Raw genomic sequence first — 17,677 nt, 5'->3', positions numbered from 1 at the left:
CACGCCTATTTGATCGGGCATTACAAACACAATGTATATCGAGAGTTGTATTCGCACAACTGGCTGTTCTGCCACGACGCCGACTCTTGCGCTCGAACTCTTCCGCGCTAGTCCAACGACGACACGCTGCTCGTCCTCCTCCTTTTGCGCTCCCCAACAGCGCCAATCTCGGCTCGCACCTGCTCAACCGTCCGAATCCGCGGCTTCCACGTCCACTTGACGTACGGGTCGCGCGCCTTGTGTCGCTCGTGTTCGAGCAACTTTTCGCGGAGATCGTCCATGCTCGTGTCGAGGATCCTGCGCCGAAGAGAGGGGTGTCAGCGACGAGGTTAGGAAGACTCCTCATCCTTCAAAAGCACAAGGAGCGGCGCACAACTCACTCGCCCGACTGCAACAAATGCCAATCCTCGTCCCTCCCCTGCGTCATCGGCTCGCTCGCCACAACGACATGCGGCCTCTTCTCCTCCCTCCCCCTTCGTCCCTCCCCTCCCCCTCCATCTCCTCCATCCGGCTCACCCTCATACCTCGAATCCATCCTCACACCCGCCCGAGTACTCCAATACAAACTCGGCGCTTCACGACTCGGCGTCGCGTACCTCATACACACAAAGTCGGAGCCAGTAGAAAGGGCGATGTTGAGACTGTTCCAGTGCGTGCGGGAGCGAGACCAGCCCCCCAAGGGTCGGTAGAGTTGGTAGAGGACTGAGACGACGCGGATGAGGGCCGAGACGAGCGCGGAGCGGGGGAGGGGACGCGTCCAGCTGCCTGTGTTCGTCGGGTCGAGGAAGGTCAGGAAGAGGGCGACTGGCGGCGAGCGGGCGTCAGTGAGCGAGCGGGTTGGTGCGGGCCTTCGAGAGTGAGAGCTGGTGAACGCACAGATGCGCGCAGAATCCGTAGTCCCGCGCACGACCTTCCTCGCAGCAGGCGAGATCAACTTCTCGAGTCTCTGCGGGTCCTTCGAGAAGCCTGACTCTCACCGTTCGTCAGTTTGAGCGAGTGGGAGAGGGAGGAGGAAGGTGAACGGACCAGTCACAAAGCCGTTGTGCATGAAGAGGAAACGGCCGAAGGTGAAGGGGTGGCAGTTGGATTCGATGCGATTGCTGCCCTACTCCCACCCTCCGAGTCAGCTGGACATGCTCGACGAGAGGGAAAATGAGTGAGACGCACCGCCCGAACGTGACCAAAGACGACGGAGCTCTTGACACCCTCACAAATCCTCCTCACTTCCTCATCGTCCCACGCCGGTCGAACAAGCGAATGATAAACCTCCGGCTCCCACATGCCGTTCCTCAGTTCCTCCTTCTGCGACTCGTATTCGCGCCGAGCGGAAGGGGAGATGTACCAACCCATCCCGAACCCGTCGAGGTTTGAGAGGGCGTTTGGGTGAGAGTGGTTAGAGGGGATGTTCCAGGGGTAACGGACTTGCGGGAGGTAGTGTTCTGCGGCTGTCGCGGGGGTGGGAGTAAGCGACCGAGGAAGAGGGAAAGGAAGGGGAGACGATGGGGAGGGAGAACGGGAGGAGACGGACTTTGGTCGAGGATTGAGTGGTTCGGGCGCTTGATCTGCCGGGAAATGAAGAGTGTGCGTGCGCGCTTGTCCATCATATCAACGAGCTGTCACTGCCAGCACGCCAGGCGGTGCCCAGGACGAGCGAGAGAGGAACTGCTGGACTCACCACATCCTCCAGCCGAATCGGCTCAAGCGAGAAGTACGCGATCCAGCGACACATTCCCTTTCACAGCTCGTATGTAGCGCACATCGAGAACGGAAGAAACGAAGCGAGAGTTCGGGCTTCTTGAGCGCAGAGATACGGAAAGGAGGCGAGACGGAGGTACCGCGGAGTTGGGGGCGGGCGGGTGCGATGGCGACATGGTGGTGTGAGCTGAGGCGAGCCAGGAGGGAAAAGTCTTCGGGTCAGGTAAGCTGCTGAAGGCGGTGCTCGGTGTGGTGGATGGCAGCAGGGAAGGAGAGGAGAGCGAGACGAGGTCATGGCGGGCAAGGGTGGGAGCGCCAGCATGGTCCAGTAGCAGTATATGAGTTCGCAAGACTGCCTAGTAGGCCAGCAAGCCGTCTCCTTGACAAGCGAGTGAGCGGTCGATGGTCAAGGTGCGCCGGAGAGGCCTCGCAGTGGGTTTGCTTCTGGCTACACTCGTCAATCCACTCTTGCTGCTTATCTGGGGGCTCTGCGCTGCTCTTAGACGCTATCTCGACATCCACACAAACCGCCAACACCCGCCACTCCCTCGTCCCTCTTCCTCGTCCTCGTCATCAGTTTCCCCCACTTCAGGTCGAGCAGGGGCGCACATGCGCTGGGTGGCCTGGGTCGCGCCGTTGGCATGGCTGGTGGACGTAGTAAGGGCGTCTGAGGCGGCGAGCGTAGCAAAGGACGGCGGAGCGGGATCAGGTTCGAAGCTGCCGCTGTGGGTGCTTGTGTCGGCGACGATTTCGGCGGGGTTGTCGACTGTCTTGAGTCTGGGGACGATCTGGCTGCAGCTCAAGCACTATCACAAGCCGAGGCTGCAGCGGCTTGTCGTTCGGATCCTCGTCATGTGAGTTCAGCCTCGAGTCCTGAATGCCTCTCGCGCGACACTGGACATGCATTGCCTGCGCGATCTCCGCCTCGCTAAGCATGATCTTCCAGAGCCTTGCGCGCTGATGCATCGCTCTTGTACAGGGTCCCCATCTACTCCCTCTCGACGCTCATCTCGCTTTACTCGCTCGACCTCGCCTTCTTCGTTGACGCCGTGCGGGATATCTACGAGGTGCGCTGCCTTACGCTCCCTCATTCCAAGAAGTATTGACGTTGAAGCTGTACGACAGGCCTTCGTCATCTAGTCCGCATTTTCAGCTCTTCGAGTGGAAGCTGGAACTGACGCTTGCGTTCGCAGCTGCTTCTTCTCCCTGCTCGTCGAGTACCTGTGCGTCGCAGCGGTCTCTGGTTTTTTTTGCGGCCGCTCACAACGATCCTCTACAGTGGCGGCGAACGCTCGCTCATCATCACCCTTCACGGCCGCGAGCCCGTCAAGCACCCCTTCCCTGTCAGCCTCTTTCTCCGCCCGATGGATGCGAGCGACCCTTTCACTTTCCTCGGTCTCAAGCGGGGCATCTTGCGTGCGTTCCCGTTTCTCCTCCTCGTCCGGGATCGAACGTCGCTGAGCGGGCTGGACCGGCGCAGAATACGTCCAGATCAAGCCGATTCTCGCCGCAGCGACCGTCGTCCTCAAAGCCACCGGCACCTACAACGACGGCGCTCTCCGCAAAGACTCGGGATATACCTACGTCTCGATCGTCTACAACCTCTCGGTCTCGCTCAGCTTGTATTGCCTCGCGATGTTTTGGGTCGCGACAAACGACGATCTGAAGCCGTATAGGCCGATGCCGAAGGTGCGCGCGACGAGTGCGCATTCGTTACGAGTTGCGAGCTGACCGCTCTTTCACGACTAGTTCCTCTGCGTCAAAGGCCTCATCTTCATGACCTTCGTCCGTCTACCGCCCGTCCCTTCCTCTCTCTTCGCTAACCCTCCGACGCGCACAGTGGCAAGGCTTCGCCGTCTCGATCCTCGTCGCAACCGGCCTCCTCCGCACCTCGCGCTACGACTCGGAAGAGCTCTCCGTCGCGATCCAGGACACGCTGTTGTGCTTGCAGATGCCGCTGTTTGCGTTTCTGCATCTCTATGCGTTCTCCTGTGCGTTGAAGACGGTGTTTCCGCGGTAACAGGAAGGAGTTGGTGGAGAGCTGATGGCTCTGCGGCGCGCAGACACCGACTACATCGACGAGAAGCACATCTACAGCGGTCGACTGCCGGTCTGGCACGCGTTCAAGGACGCGTTCGGGTGCGTCAGCTTGCGTGCCGCTTCCTGCAGACGCGAACTTCCTCCGACCAAGTTGTGCATGCGGGTGGAAATCCTCCACGGTGCTGACGCACATCTCACGCTCGCCCCGCAGCTACAAAGATCTCCTCCTCGACTCTCTCACCACGCTCAAAGGCACCGGCTTCTCCTACCGGACCTTCGAGCCGGCCTCGGGCGCGCTCCACGCAGAAGGCCTGATCCGGGACCGCCGCATCCGCGCAGGCCTGCGCTACTCCGCTTCCGGACAACGGAAGTACTGGCTGAACCAGCCTGGGGCTGAGGAGGATGCGTTTGGTCGGAGAGGAGAGGGGATCTTGAAGCGCGGGTTGGCCGCGAGGCCGTTTCATGAGATTGGGAGGGTGCTGGAGGAGCGGTTGGAGCAGCAGGAGGGCTATGCGCCGTTGAGTCATGAGGAGGAAGAAGGCGGCGTCGTGCGTATTGATCCGGAGTGGAGGGCAGAGGAACTGGCGAGGCAGAAGGCGACGGGTGGAGGGGCGGTGGTGGGATTGGGATGGTGGGAGGGAGGGAGGACGTATGATGACCTGAGCGACGGGGAGGAGAGCGAGCCGGAGAGTCTGGACTTCGCGGATCCGAGGGACGCGGAGGAGAAGGACATGGAGAAGCTCTATCGCGAAGCGAGGGAGCTCGAGTATGGTGCGTGTGCAACTTTCTCTTTTCCCAAGAAGTCCCGCTGACAAACTCGCGCGCAGGCGACTGGTCGTACCCCGTCCTCGACGCATCGCGGGAAGCAGCTCGGCGACGGATACGAGACGAGGAGGACGCGCTTCTCTCGGGCAAGTACGGCGCGCATCGACGACGAGGAAAGGGCAAGGAGGCGCTGCGGCCGCCCGCTCAACATCGGCCAGGCTCTTACGGCGCTCTCGCGGAACGAGAACCGCTTGCACAACATGGCTCGTCCGGCGGGCCGTCGTGTTCGCATCGCGACAGTCGCTCGCCACGCCCTCCTTCCGCCGACCCTCTCCCTCCCCCTCCCGCTCAACACCAGACCTCCGCACCTTCCGACCCACCAACTTCAGCCGACCACCCGGCCGCACTTGGCTCGTCCATCATTCACGGCGCCCACGACCTCCTCCACTCGGCACCGGACGACGCAGCGCGCCTCGCTACTCGCTTGCGCCTGCGGAAGAAAGAGGAGCAGTCGAGGTTGCCGCCTGATGCGGTGGATCTGGTCGTCGAGGATACGCAGGCGGAGGAGGAGGAGCAGATTCGGCAGAGGCGGAGGGGCGAACCAGGTGGGAAGAAGACGAGGGTGTATCGCTTGGCGTATGTGCCGCCGGAGCTGAGGGGGAAGGAAGGGACGGACGAGGAGCAGGAGGAGCGGAAGAAGGGGAACGAGGTTCACGATGCGGTTCCGGGCGAGCAGGCGCGGGTCAAGGACGTTGTCGAGCGGGAGGAGGAGCAGGATGGGCCACTCCCGCCGCCGAAAGGGTCGGTGCCGGGCGGAAACGAGGGGAGGAAGGACGAGGTCGTGCGGATTGTGGTCGAGGAGGAGGAGCAGCAGGCGCGGCAGGCTGGCGTCGACGAGCGACCGCCCTCCGCGCCAGTTGGCGGATCGCACGGCGGTGTGCTCGACGCAGCAGACAACCCGTGGCGGTAATTCCACGAGTTCCCCCTCTGTACGGGTCGGCGACCTCTTGCGAGCGGGTTCGTTCTCCTCGCTCTTCGCTTCGTTCGCTCTCTTCTCTCGCTTGAGTTGCTGGTCGGATGCTCGTTGCACGGCTGCCAACAGGCTCACCACTCGTGCGCACGCTCGCAGCCCGCCGCTCGCTCGCCAGCTTCACCCCCACCAACTCGCTCTCCTCGGTCCACACTACGCGCGCAGACCAGATGCCGCCCGCGAATCCGCCAGAATGGCACGACTGGCGCATGGGAGTGCCCTCGTCCACCCCGACCGACTCGCCCATGCTGAGAAACCAGGGGAAACTGCCCCGTTTGCCGGTCGTCCCCCTCGAAGAGACTCTCGCCCGCCTCAGACGCTCGTGCGAACCCCTCGCAAAGGACGAGAAGGAGCTCAGGGAGGTGGAGAAGAAGATCGAGGCGTTTGGGCGGCAAGGGGGCGTCGGGCGCAAACTGCAGGACCTGCTGGAGCAGAAGCGCGAGGAGAAGGGGATGCGCAACTGGCTCGCAAAGGTGCGGCGTGTGTTCCCTTACCTTCTCGGGGTTGTTCAGGGGCTCCTCCCTGTCACTTGCGATGCGGTCGACCGGGAAACGCTCATTGAACCGGGACGTACTGACTCTTTGCGCTCTACAGGACTGGGACGAGCAGGCCTACATGGCCTACCGCGACTCGATCATCATCAACGTCTCGTACTACTTCGGGTGAGCTCGCTTGCAACGGGCCTGCGTCTGCTGGACTTGACTTGACCCTCGCGCGTAGCTTCGACCGCCTCCCGCAAGCGCCTCCCTCCGCACCAAACCCTCCCGCCGCAGACCCCGCCTACGTCGCTGCAAGCATCGCCAAAACCGCCCTCGAGTTCCGCCGACTGATCGCAACAGGCCTTCTCGAACCCGAACTCGTCGGCCGCAGCAAGGAAGACGGCGAACTCTGCATGGAGTCGTACAAGTGGGCTTTCAACGCTTGTCGCGTACCGGCGAGCCCGTCTGATTACGCGGTCAAGACTGCCGAGACGGATCCCGAAGCGCAACACTTTGTCGTCGTCAAGCGCAACAGGTTCTACAGCGTGCCCATCGTTGATGTGGCGGGACAGGAGTTCAGCGTCGAGGGATTCAGGAAGGCAATTCAGGAGGTTGTCGAACAAGCGGAGATGGAGGGCGACGCTGCGCCTCCAGTCGGCGTCTTGACGGGCATCAACCGCGACCGCTGGGCCGAGGCGCACGGGCACCTCTCCTCGAACCCGACGAACGTCAAGACGCTCCGCTCCATCCACCAGTCCGCATTCGTCATCTGTCTCGACGAGGCTGAGCCGTCGAGCAAGACGCCCGAAGAGAACGTCGACTTTTCCTGGCGCTTGTGGACGGGCGGTGAGGAGGCGGGAAACAGGTGGTGGGACAAGCCGCTGCAGTGGATGGTGTACCGGAATGGCGAGGCGGGCTTTGTCGGAGAGCATTCCTGCATGGACGGTGCGTCGCGCGTGCTTCTTTCGAGTCTGTCGTTCGGGGTTGACTGACTGTGCCGTCACGTCGCAGGCACGCCTACCGCTAGACTCAACGACTTTCTCACCAAGCGCCTTCTCACGAACGAGCCCTTCCCTCACTCGTCCTCCGCAACCTCCAGTACCCCCTCTCCCTCGCCACTCCCCTTCGAACTCGACTCGACCGCCCTCTCGCACGTTGAAAAGGCGCACGAGGAGCACCGCAAGCACATCGAGCCGTATGCGCTGCATTACCTGAGTTATGAGCGGTATGGAAAGGAGGGGATCAAGAAGATGAAGGCGAGCCCGGATGGTTGGTGCGTCCGCCTTCTCCGCCCGAGTCGACTTTACGGGTCTGACGCTTCTCGCGACTGAAGGGTCCAGATGCTCTTCCAGATCGCCTACTACCTCACCGTGCGTCCACCTTTTCAAGCTAGCGCTTCTCGCGTACTAAACCCGGTCCGGCATGCAGTTCAAGAAGCCCTGCGGCACGTACGAAGCTGCCCAGACGCGCCGCTACCAGCTCGGCCGGACCGAAACCGTCCGCATCCTCACTCCCGAATCCCTCGCCTTTGTCAAATCCCTCGTCGACTCTCCTTCCTCCTCGTCGGCATCCGACAAAGTCGCCCTCTTCCGCGCTGCACTCGCTCAGCATGGGAAGGACATGAAGCTTGCCTCCGCCGGGATGGGCATCGATCGCCATTTGTTCGGGTTGAAGATGCTTGCGGCGACCAAGCTCGGCGAGCAGGAGAAGAAGGAGGTGATGGAGGGTGACGGGTTGTTTGCGGATCCGCTGGTCAAGGAGAGCGGGACGTGGAGGATGAGCACGAGTCAGATCTACATTCGGCACTCGCCGGCGTATGGGTGCGTCGCGCGACTAGTCTTGTTCTTCGTCTGGTCGAGACTTTTGCTGATCTGCAGTCGCTGCAGCTGGGGACCCGTCGTCGACGGCGGACTCGGCTTGCCCTACATGATCCGTGCGTCCCTCCCTCAACCTCCTCCATTTCGCCCTCGCTAACCTCGCCTACCGCGCGTGCGCAGATCCCGAATCGCTCCAGCTCACCGTCAGCTGCCAAAAGACCGTCCCAGGCGACCTCTACATCAAGAACTTTGCCAAGGCCGCCGACCTCTTGATGGACTTGTTTGAGCAGGCGGAGCGGGACGGGCAGGGCAAGGCGAAGGCGTAACGGAGGGGTGAGCGTGTAGATAGGAGACGTTTGAGCTGTTGTAGACGACGTGCGAAGACAAGCAGTACCTTCTTGCTCTCTGGCTTCGGCCTTTGCGCGAGAGAAGCCGGAAGGAGCGATACAGCGACAGCGGGACAGATCTACAAGGAGAAGAGTTGACGACGGAAGAGCCAGACAAAAACGAGGAGGTACAAGACGAGGAAGCGCTTCCAGTCGACGCGCAGGTAGAGTGTGTACCGCTCGAAGAGCTGCACCTCGGCCAAGGCGAGCTTCTCGTACCATCTTGGTGGAGCGAGGGGAATGACCTTTGCGTCGCTGGGGAGAGGGGCGCCTGCGGCGTACGGCTGGAAGATGGCGTTCAACCTGCAAAGGAGCTGAGTTTCAAGACACTGAAGGAAGATTGACGCGAGGAGTCGCACCTCGTTGCGCTCGTCCTGGTCTTCTCGACAGTGTACCGGCCATCCTTGAAGACAACCCAGCGAGGGGTTATGCTGAAGCGCAAGGAGGACGAGATATCCTCGCCCTGCGGGAGGACAACACGCGGAATGACTCGCAGAGGCGCATATTGCGTCGCCAGGCTCATCAGCGACGTCTCGCCCAAGCAGCACTCCTGGACATTGAAGGAAAGCGTCAATCGGAGCCGTTCAGCGAGACGAGCAGGCGGCGAACCTGGTCAGGAGGGGTGTAGGCGACCTTCTCGCCGTTCACGGACTTGGTCGCCTGCTTGAAGAACTCGATCTGCAGGGAATGTGAGCGTTCTTAGCTCGTACACTGCTCGGGCCAGCAGGGAGCGCACGATGACCGTCTCGCCTTTGCCCGTCGCCCCGCCTTCCTCCTCGAGCAAGCGGTGAAGGTCGCGGAGGCTCGCAAGCTGCGTCGCGCCGTCGTCTGCCGGTATGAGTGCGGCGCCTTCCTCCATGTCGTCTGCGTCAGGTGTCGCCAGCGACGCAGGCATGGCGAGGGAGAGAGGAAGAGAGGGGAGGTGAACGGTGAACCCCGCGCGGTCAGATAAAGGTCGGCGAGCGGTACCGAAGGAGATACGGGCCGGCTCCCGAACAAGGTTCAAGCGACGACGTCAAGGCAAATGTGCGGCGTACATAAGCCCTGTGGGCTGAAGTACACGCGTAACTGGGAAGAGCGAACAGCGAGAGCGACGTTGAGACGACACCTTGACCTTCCCAAGTCGAGGCAAAAATCCGTCTTGTGCAGTGCATACAGGTCGTACAGGTCTACTTGGCCAACCGACGGGCCTTTTCGAGCTTTCGGAGGGCGGAGTGGAGAGGGTCGACGGTTCCGGGCGGAGGAGGGACGCCGGGAGGTCTTGCGGCGGCGACTGAGGGAGCAGGGTAAGCGAGTGTCGACGAGGACCAGCGAAACATCACGCACGACGCGCAGTAGCGACCAGCTTGTCTGGCAGAGCGTGCAGCTCGCGGTCGAGTGCCTCGATCGAATGAAGGAGGTCGTCTTCGAGCTGCGACTCGGTTTCCGCTTGGTCCCGCATGCGCTGGTACGCCAAGTCGACCTCATCGGCGAGAAGACGACTTGACTCGGCAAGCTTAGCAGCGCCGCCGGACCTCGCCATCTCCTTGAGACCAGCAGTGATCGCATCAAGCGTGCGAGCTGTGGCAGGGTCGACCTGCGGAGGCGCGACCGTCAATGCAGAGCTCGCCGCGGGACAAAGATTCCACTCACTTTGCGCCTGCGCTTGTGGTGCAGAGGTGAGCGAGAGGGCGGCGGGACGACCTCGTGGAGCGACGGCGTTACGTTGCGAGACGGTGGCGGGCTATCGATTGAGGACGGAGGCTTTGGCGGCGAGCGCTTGGTCGGCATACGAGGCGAATGTATGGCGTCGTCGAAGGGAAGAGGGGTGTTGCGATGGGAAGTGCTGGGAGAAGCAGGACGGCGAAGTGTTGCCGGCGAGGCGAACGAGCGCGCATTGGTGGGTGCCGGTGACTGCGTGGATCAAAGCGTCAGCCAAGACCTCGAGGGAGGGTAAAGGAGACGAGGGCACCCCATGGTCTCGCAGCGAGCCGCCTACACTCCTTACGCCGCCCAACCGCCTCAAACCGCCGAGCACTGTTTCCTCGATCGCGTCTAGGCCAGACCACCTCGCGCCCATTCGAAGAGCTGGGTCAATGAGGCGCAATCTGGCGAGGCAGTCGAGCGCGGCCTCGTACCCCTCCCTCGCAGGTCCAGGCTCGTCCGTCGCCTCGTACGCGCGGCCCAGCTCGTACAGCCCGATGGCTTCGTAAGGCATGTTCAGGAAGGTGTTTGAGAGGTCGAGGAAGGCGTTTGTCGCGGACGGGTAGTCGGGGAGGCGGGTCAAGGCGAGGCCGAGCGAGAGAAGGTACTCGGGATTGTCGGGCTGCAACTGCAGTGCGTGGCGACTGTGAGTGCAATGAGAGTCAGTCTGCTTTGATCCGCCAAGCGAGGACGCTGGTTGCTCACTGCCAGTGCAGAGATTCGTCGAGGTCTTCGTCCTCAAGCTCGGCAGCGAGAAGGTGCGCGATGTCCGGCTGCGTCTCGTCTGCGAGATGCCGGCATCAGCAGACGGCGAATGTGAAATGAGACCAGGTCGACTCACCGAGAACGAGGGATTGCTGCAGAAAGTGGACCCCTTCGCGACGAGCGGACGCAACGGCTGCGCCGAGATGAAGGTGAGCGAGAGCGTTGACGATGGGAACATCTTGTCGGCCGAGCTCTGCGTCCCCGAGCAATTGAAGGAGGCGAAGCTTCTCTTTCTCGAACTGTGCGAATGGGTGGTGAGTGAGCAAGTCCAGTAGGGAAGTTAAAGAGCCTACCTTCTGCATCTCCTCCCACGCCCTCCTGCGCATGTTCATCTTCGTCTTCTCGCACGGCAGATCGTACTCCTTACTCCTCCCAGTCTTGCGGAACGCCCGCCTCGCCGCACGCTCTTCTTCCGTGAGGACTGGGACGGGGAAAGGACCGGGGCGCAGCGGCTTGACGAAGCGACGCGCGGTGCTTGGTGGCGTCGGTGGTGTCGAGCCGCTGTCGACTTCAGAAGCTGAAGGAGAGGGGAATGAGGCGGATGAGGGTGCGGGAGTTAGAATGTCCGCTGCGAAGGAGGGCGAAAGCGTTTCGGGGAGAGGCGGAGCAGTGTATGTAGAGGCGGAAGTCGACGCGAGACGGCTCGAGGAGGGGCCTGCCGGAGCCGGCTCGAGGTAAATGTCGGTGGAAGGAGGAGGTGCAGAAGTCGGCACCCTGATCGTGGTCGGCCTCGACGAGCTCGACAACGAGTCGAGCGAGAGATTGCCGTGGCCGCTCAGGTCGGGTCCAACGGAGCTACTCGTCACCGTGGGCCTGCTGGCATCGCGAGTCAAGCTCGTCGTCTTGGACCTGCGAGTTGGCGAGCGAGTCGACGCAGAGACAGGCGAGCGGTCCTTCGCAATGTCGCCGTCTGTCACGGTCGGCGGAGTAGTTGGAGGCGGACTGGTTGGCGGCGAGCGAGGCGACCTTGTCGTCGAAGTTGTTGATTTGCCCCCGCCGAACGAGCTGGCCGTCGCAGTTGTAGTCTGTCTCGCCCAGCGCGCTACGTCGTCCATGCTCCGCCCGCTACTGACTGAGAGCGAACGGGTACGCCTGCTCGTGGCCAACTTGCTCGGTGACGTAGTGAGCGTGCGCAACGCTTCAGACGTCTCCTGCGTGGAAGGCTGCTCGGCTCGAGGCGTCTCAGTACCCGATGGCGGTGTGGAAGGCGGGCTTTGAGCAGGCGACCTCGACAGAGTGGGCATATAGTCGAGCGAGAGCGGCGTCGTCGGCGAGCGGCTGGAGGAGAGCGGGCTGGTAACGCTGCGAGACTTGCTGCGTGTCGGCGAAGGCGGCGCGGACTCGCTGCTCGGCGCTTGTCCCGGGATAGCTGGAGCGGTCGAAGTTGTCGTCGTTGAGGCGGTCAGGTCGGCAAGATCGGAAGGTTGCCCGCTGCGACGAGACGCTTTTGACGGAGACGGCGTTGCGACCTCCCGCGCCCAGCGCGAGATGCTGTCATCTCTGCTTCGAAGCGAGTCGGAGACTCCTTCGCGGCTTGGCGTAGCGCTCCCGAGCGGATTGAGCGGGACGGCAACCGTGTTTTGCGACTTGTTCGGCGAAGCGCTCGACGAGCGCCTGTGAGACGACGTGCGAGGTGTATTCTCGTCGACCGAGAGCGCCGCCGAGGCGGAAGCGCCGGGCCTGACTCCAGCATCTCGCGACGACGAGCTTTGAAATCGAGTCGAGCTGTCTGCCGCGGTCGACAAGCGAGACGGAGGAGGCGGAGACGGCAGGTCGACCGAATGCGAAGTGCTGCGCCTCGAAGTCGGCTGGTCGCTCGTTGAGGCGCGGCGAGTTGACTCGTCGGGAGTTGAGGCGAGGCGGGAAGGCGGCGGAGGAGAAGGGATGTCGATCGTGTGAGACGTCACGCTTGGCTGACTGGCTGACCTGCTGTGAGACGGGATCTGACCAGAACGGCTTGAAGTCTCGGTCGTTGGAGAGACACGCGACGGAGGAGGCGGCGAGGCGAGGTTGGTTGAGGGCGACCTCGCGAGACTTGCTGTGCGGTCATGCGACGAGGCGCGACGAGGGCGATTCGTCGACTCTGGGGCGGTGGAAAGGCGGGATGGCGGCGGCGGAGAAGGCATCTCCGTCACGCTCGACCCGCCCGTCATCGAGTGCCGGCGACTCCGACTTGTCCGCGACCTCGTCTCGCACGTCGCCGCATGACTGACCCTCGTCGTCGAGTCCGTTCTCGAACCCCTACTCTCCGCCTGCGGCGTCTCAATCCCCTCATCTTCGGGACCTAAGACTGAGCGCAAATCCGGACTCGCAACATCGACGCCCTCAAAGTCCCTCGGAGACGGGAACGGCGGCAAGTCCCCTCCATGTCTCTCGCGCTCCCTCGTCGCGGACGTTGGGGTTGTCGAGGAGAACCGAGGTGAGTGCGAGGAAGAAGCGGGGTCGAGGGAGGTTGTGGAGGGAATGGCGCGGGTGCTGGGGATGGTCGAGAGGGAGTGGTACGCGAAGCTATGCGGCGACTCGGGGAGAGGAGAGACGGTGTGAGGAGTGTTACCTTCGCGAGCGGGCGGCATGGAGGGGCTCCTCCTCGTTACAGTCGGAAAAGGCGAGTTGGCCGGCACATTCGGAGTGTGCGAGGACCGCGGCGACCTCGGGAGCTCAGTCGCATCACCGCTTCCAACACTCGGCTTCGTCTGGCGCGAGAGCGGCGAAGGCACGAACGGCATCGCCCCTCCTCCTGCAACCCTTGTCCTCTCGCTACTACTCCCACTCCCGCTCCCTCCGTCGACCTCCCTCTCGTTCGCAAGCGGAACAACAAGAGGCTGATACGCCCCTTCGTGCAGGTCTCGACGGACGACGTAGCGCGAAGAGGAGACGATTGACGAGGGAGGCGAAATCTCGGGTGATGAGTGCGTCGGCTCCGTTTCGGTGACGATGGGACCTGCCACGAATTCCTCATCAGCCCAACTCGAGGAGAACGAGCGAAAGGAACGCACTCAGCACCGTTCGTCCCCAATCTCCTCTCTCGCCCACCTGATTCCCCCACCAATCCACCAAACCCCCATCGTCCCTCACCCGTCCTGTATTCTCCACCCACTCCTTCTCGTACTCGCTCAACGGCTCATCGACCGTCGGACCGCGCAAGGTTCGACGAGCGGTACGGGAGGGCAGGTAGGAGTAGTGCAGGGTGCGATAGAGTGCTGGGCGGGAGTGGGAGGGATCCGGGAAGGAGGGGAGAGAGGCATCCGGAGGAGTGGGCATAGGCGTGAGGGTGCGGTCGGCTGGTGCCGAGGGAGGAGAGGCGGGAGGAGGGCAAGGCGAGCGGGAGCGTAGGGCCCCGACGGGCGAGAGGGGAGGAGAAGGTGACGAGTAGGCCGGTAGAGGGGGATATGACCCCTGCCGATGCGGAGGTGACTGCTGCGCCGTAGGAGGAAACGCGGAAAGGACAGGCGAGAGGATCGCTTCGCGCTGCTTGCGACGTTCTGAGCGTCTCGACGCTGCGGACGACAGCGGTGAGTCGATGCTGTCGATCTCGTCGAACGGAGGCGACTCTTCCGGCGGCGGACGAAGGGGAGGCGAAGTTGGCGGCGGGAAGAAGGCGTCTGCCGCTGCGGCATGTCCGTTCGCGTAGCCTGAGGGTGCATCTCTGCGTCAGTGGTCTTTCGAGTAGTGAGCAGTGTGCGGCGACGCACCAGTCGCCCCTCCGTACCCGCCCCAAACCCCCTCCAGCAACCTCTGCAACTTCTCGTCCCCGTCCCTCCCAACCGCATACTTCTCCCTCAACCTCCTGCGCCCCTCCGCCTCACCATCCTCACCGCGTGGGAGAGACCGCGCGGTCAAAGCAGGCGAAGGCCCGAACAACTCTTCTCCCTCTGCTCGTTGCGCAGCCGAAGCGAGCGCAAACAGGTCTTGCGGCGGTGAGACGCCTCCCAACGCGGCCGGAGAAAGCGTGGCAGATCGATTCGCGCGCAGGTGCGATGACCGGATTGAGAACGGCGCAGAGGTGTCGCTCCGAGGCGAGTCGGGTCCTGCGCGGTCGTGGTCGAGTTGTTCGGGCGAAGTGGTCAGAGTCGGTGCGAGTGGGTCGGCTGGGAGAATCGGCGGTGTCGTGGATGAACGGATTGGGTGTCTTCGCGGTGGACGAGGCGGAGGGGGAGTGTTGGCGGGGTGTTGAGGCATGCTGCGAGGACGGGGAGAGGAAGAGGCGAGAGAACAGCGTGGGCGGGGTGTGTAGCAGTGCAGGGGCAGTCTGAGCAGTCGAGTAGAGTAGCAGTACAAGCGGAACAGTCGAACGTAGAGTTATTGTCGAACTGATGAAGAGAGAGGAGGTCAGCCAGCTCGTGGGCGAGGCGAAGGAGGAGGAGCGTGCACGCACCGTCGCTGGAGGACAAGCTGGCGTCGTCGGAATACAGGCAACGTCGATTATGAGCGACCGAGCCCGGTCAAGGGACAGGCGAAGGCAAAGCAGGCGATCGAGGGCGTCCACGAGATCCTCCTCGCCCTCGAAGAGCGGAATCGTCAGCCATCAAGCCTCTCTTGCCTGCAGAGCTTTGTCACAGAGTGTGAGAGCACCGCTAGCCTCTCTCCCCCCGAGCCAGGCGAAGCACTGCGCAATTCTTGGGAATCTCAGTCGAAGAAGAACAGCCTCGAGCCCGAACAATCTTCCGTCTTCCTCCAGTCCTCCCCCGCTTAGTGAGCGCCTCTTAGAGCTCTCGGGTGGCGTGTGTTGAGTGGCTGTGGGACGCGACAGGCGGAAGAGGCGGAGCGCTTAGTAGCCGACCGAGATGAGGTAGTCGGCAAGTTCCTACGCGAGTGAGCGGTCGTCAGCTTCCCCCTCCTTCGACAATCCGTCCAGCTCTAGTCTGGCCTGAGCTGCTCAGGACTGATGCAAAGACCGCAATCGGAAGAGAAGACGAATGCGCAACTCACCTCGACAACCTTGGTCGCCTCGCCCGGCTGAGTAGGGTGCGCGTACTCTGCGACCAAGATAGCTTGCTTTGTCTTGACGATGATGATGCCGTCCGCCTACACTCCTCGCGCCCATCACGAGTCGAGGAAAGGGAAAGGTCGGCAGCCAGGTCAGCTCTCGGCCAAAGATTCGAGCGAGGGGGAATAGGACGCGCGACGCACCTGCTTCTTCCCATACACGCTCCTGTCGTCCGCACGGATCGTCAAGAATTTCTGTCCCTGCGCGCGGACGCCGTTCGCCTGCGCGTTCGACGGGTCCGAGTGGATCTTGATCAAGTTGTTTTGCTCCTCTTGCGAGAGCTGCGTATCGTCCGGTTCATCCCAGACCACTCCTCGGTCAGCCGGGTAACGCAGGGAGAGGGGGAGGAGCGGACGCACGTTGTAACCCGCCGACTGGGCCCAGATACCCCCTTGCTGTCCCAAGATCGCAGCCTTCGAGACCTTTCCCGATCCAACGAGGTTCGTGTCGACGTAGGCTGTATTGCTCACACAGTCCCAGCGAGCGAGGGACGAGGCGCGAGCGATGAGAGATGACGAGGATGAGAGCGGCGAGGAGGGGACGAGCGAGGGCGGGAGTTGGACGGGTCAGCTCGGAGTGAGTCCAGCAGTACGCCGAGAGTGCTTGCAGGCGCACCTTGCCAGGACATGGTCGAGTTTCGTGTGCGGGTTCGAGGACGAGAAGCGAGTCGGTCAAGGGAGGAGCACCGCCCAGACAGGGGACGACGAGCGAGCAAGGCTTTCTCTCTTGCACAGCGACCACGAGCGTGTGCGTATGGTGGTGTAATTACGGGAAGGAACGAGCGAGAGCGTGAGAGAGGACGAGGAGGAGAATGTCCCGAGTCTACACTGGCGACTGCTTCCGCACGCCGCATATCCGGTCCGTAACCTGTGCAAGCCGGAGCCAAGACAGCCTGCATCAGCCATCCTCTCGCATGCGAAACGAGCGGGGACGGGAGACACGGGAGCTCGTGGACGCACCTGTCGCACGCCTGGCGCGCTCAAGAAGTGCCCGATCACGGGCAGTTGTCGCATGAAGCTCAGCACGACGGGGAAGAAGTCTCTGTGCATGTCGAAAGATCGCTTTGATCAGCAACACACTTCCGCAGGAGAGAGGAAGGGATCGAAGGACAGGGAGTCCCGGCACGCACCCGAAGAGGTTGAGGAAACCAAACATCTCGATGATGACGCCGAAGAAGGGGTATTTGAGGAAGACGAGGAGGATGCCAGCTGCGAAGGCGACGGCTGTGGGAGGGAAGAGCGAGGGGAAGGAGGGGGAGCGAGACGTCAGCTACCGTTCGAACAGGTCCGGTGGGCGCAGCCCTGCTAGTCTCGCGGTTGGGAGACCGACAGAGCAGCCGCCAGTGCCAGTCCTGAGCGAGGAACTGCACTCACTCCCTCGCAGCTTTTGCCTCCGGGAGAAGAAGTACATCGTCTTTCTCAGCCCAATGATCAGCGGCAGCCCGCTCACGAACAAGATCTGCGCGCGCCAATCACCCCGCACTCGTCAGCTTCGTCCCGGGCTTCAGCTGCGAGAGCGAAAAGAGGCAGCGTACGTTTCCCAACGCAATCAAAGGCCCGTCGAACAGCATCACCACCCCGAGGAACATGAAGAACGCGCCGAACGACGTCAGGCCGACCTGTGTCCATGTGAGTGGTGCATTGGCGAGTCGTGCGAGGGTTGGGAGGTGATGAGAGATGTGGAGATTGAGATGAGGAGGGAGTGTCAGCTCGTGTCGCGCGCCGGGGGTCTTGGAGCGGGCGTGGACGATTCGTAGCGGTCCAGAGACTGTCTGCACGCGTCGACCCGACCGACCGGAGCGAGAGGAGAGCGAGCGTACGCCAATTTCTGCGCGACGAGGCGTCGACGACGACAAAGGTCAGCTCTCGCTCGAGCAGACGGTGAGGCAGCCAGTGACGAGCACGGGACTCACTTTGTGCGTCTGTCAGCCACATCGTGCGATTCGAGCGTGTCTAGCGGGTGAAGCGGCGGAGGCGGACTGACAACTCGCTGGAATACAAACTCGCATTAGTCGGCGTTCGTATTCGAGT

At 62.4% G+C, this 17,677-nt stretch overlaps 7 protein-coding genes across 7 annotated transcripts; 2 read left to right on the top strand and 5 right to left on the bottom strand.

Moving 5' to 3' along the window:
• Nucleotides 1–107: 107 nt before the first annotated feature.
• Nucleotides 108–1,601, bottom strand: RHTO_01343 (glucosamine 6-phosphate synthetase; the record flags this gene model as incomplete). Its single annotated transcript, XM_016415025.1, has 6 exons — nucleotides 108–297; nucleotides 381–804; nucleotides 877–966; nucleotides 1,027–1,105; nucleotides 1,168–1,445; nucleotides 1,529–1,601. 6 exons carry the CDS (start codon nucleotides 1,599–1,601, stop codon nucleotides 108–110), a joined length of 1,134 nt encoding a protein of 377 aa, XP_016272815.1.
• A 703-nt stretch (nucleotides 1,602–2,304) lies between these two features.
• On the top strand, nucleotides 2,305–5,470 carry RHTO_01342 (DUF300 family protein; the record flags this gene model as incomplete). Its single annotated transcript, XM_016415024.1, has 11 exons — nucleotides 2,305–2,549; nucleotides 2,675–2,762; nucleotides 2,821–2,834; nucleotides 2,889–2,918; nucleotides 2,975–3,111; nucleotides 3,176–3,384; nucleotides 3,445–3,480; nucleotides 3,536–3,686; nucleotides 3,759–3,834; nucleotides 3,947–4,506; nucleotides 4,563–5,470. The coding sequence occupies 11 exons, from the start codon at nucleotides 2,305–2,307 to the stop codon at nucleotides 5,468–5,470; spliced, it is 2,454 nt and encodes an 817-aa protein (XP_016272814.1).
• Nucleotides 5,471–5,577: 107 nt separating this feature from the next.
• Nucleotides 5,578–8,152, top strand: RHTO_01341 (carnitine O-acetyltransferase; the record flags this gene model as incomplete). Its single annotated transcript, XM_016415023.1, has 8 exons — nucleotides 5,578–6,003; nucleotides 6,125–6,192; nucleotides 6,251–6,954; nucleotides 7,021–7,282; nucleotides 7,343–7,379; nucleotides 7,438–7,829; nucleotides 7,896–7,942; nucleotides 8,007–8,152. The coding sequence occupies 8 exons, from the start codon at nucleotides 5,578–5,580 to the stop codon at nucleotides 8,150–8,152; spliced, it is 2,082 nt and encodes a 693-aa protein (XP_016272813.1).
• Nucleotides 8,153–8,292: 140 nt separating this feature from the next.
• RHTO_01340 (uncharacterized protein) lies at nucleotides 8,293–9,107 on the bottom strand (the record flags this gene model as incomplete). The annotated part of the gene is made up of 4 exons (XM_016415022.1): nucleotides 8,293–8,515; nucleotides 8,572–8,762; nucleotides 8,822–8,890; nucleotides 8,949–9,107. 4 exons carry the CDS (start codon nucleotides 9,105–9,107, stop codon nucleotides 8,293–8,295), a joined length of 642 nt encoding a protein of 213 aa, XP_016272812.1.
• A 274-nt stretch (nucleotides 9,108–9,381) lies between these two features.
• RHTO_01339 (tetratricopeptide repeat containing protein) lies at nucleotides 9,382–14,839 on the bottom strand (the record flags this gene model as incomplete). Its single annotated transcript, XM_016415021.1, has 9 exons — nucleotides 9,382–9,485; nucleotides 9,539–9,788; nucleotides 9,845–10,105; nucleotides 10,164–10,539; nucleotides 10,601–10,679; nucleotides 10,737–10,899; nucleotides 10,954–13,601; nucleotides 13,657–14,292; nucleotides 14,353–14,839. The coding sequence occupies 9 exons, from the start codon at nucleotides 14,837–14,839 to the stop codon at nucleotides 9,382–9,384; spliced, it is 5,004 nt and encodes a 1,667-aa protein (XP_016272811.1).
• Nucleotides 14,840–15,428: 589 nt separating this feature from the next.
• RHTO_01338 (profilin) lies at nucleotides 15,429–16,275 on the bottom strand (the record flags this gene model as incomplete). The annotated part of the gene is made up of 5 exons (XM_016415020.1): nucleotides 15,429–15,464; nucleotides 15,590–15,685; nucleotides 15,791–15,928; nucleotides 16,007–16,104; nucleotides 16,263–16,275. The coding sequence occupies 5 exons, from the start codon at nucleotides 16,273–16,275 to the stop codon at nucleotides 15,429–15,431; spliced, it is 381 nt and encodes a 126-aa protein (XP_016272810.1).
• A 194-nt stretch (nucleotides 16,276–16,469) lies between these two features.
• Nucleotides 16,470–17,581, bottom strand: RHTO_01337 (vesicle transport protein GOT1B; the record flags this gene model as incomplete). The annotated part of the gene is made up of 7 exons (XM_016415019.1): nucleotides 16,470–16,514; nucleotides 16,607–16,688; nucleotides 16,777–16,870; nucleotides 17,021–17,105; nucleotides 17,182–17,265; nucleotides 17,467–17,474; nucleotides 17,560–17,581. 7 exons carry the CDS (start codon nucleotides 17,579–17,581, stop codon nucleotides 16,470–16,472), a joined length of 420 nt encoding a protein of 139 aa, XP_016272809.1.
• Nucleotides 17,582–17,677: the final 96 nt, after the last annotated feature.

Source organism: Rhodotorula toruloides, assembly GCF_000320785.1.
Source record: "Rhodotorula toruloides NP11 unplaced genomic scaffold Scaffold13, whole genome shotgun sequence".
NCBI classification, from domain to species: Eukaryota; Fungi; Basidiomycota; class Microbotryomycetes; order Sporidiobolales; family Sporidiobolaceae; genus Rhodotorula; species Rhodotorula toruloides.
Note: the sequence above shows the minus strand (reverse complement) of the source record. Positions and strands in the feature narration are given on the sequence as shown.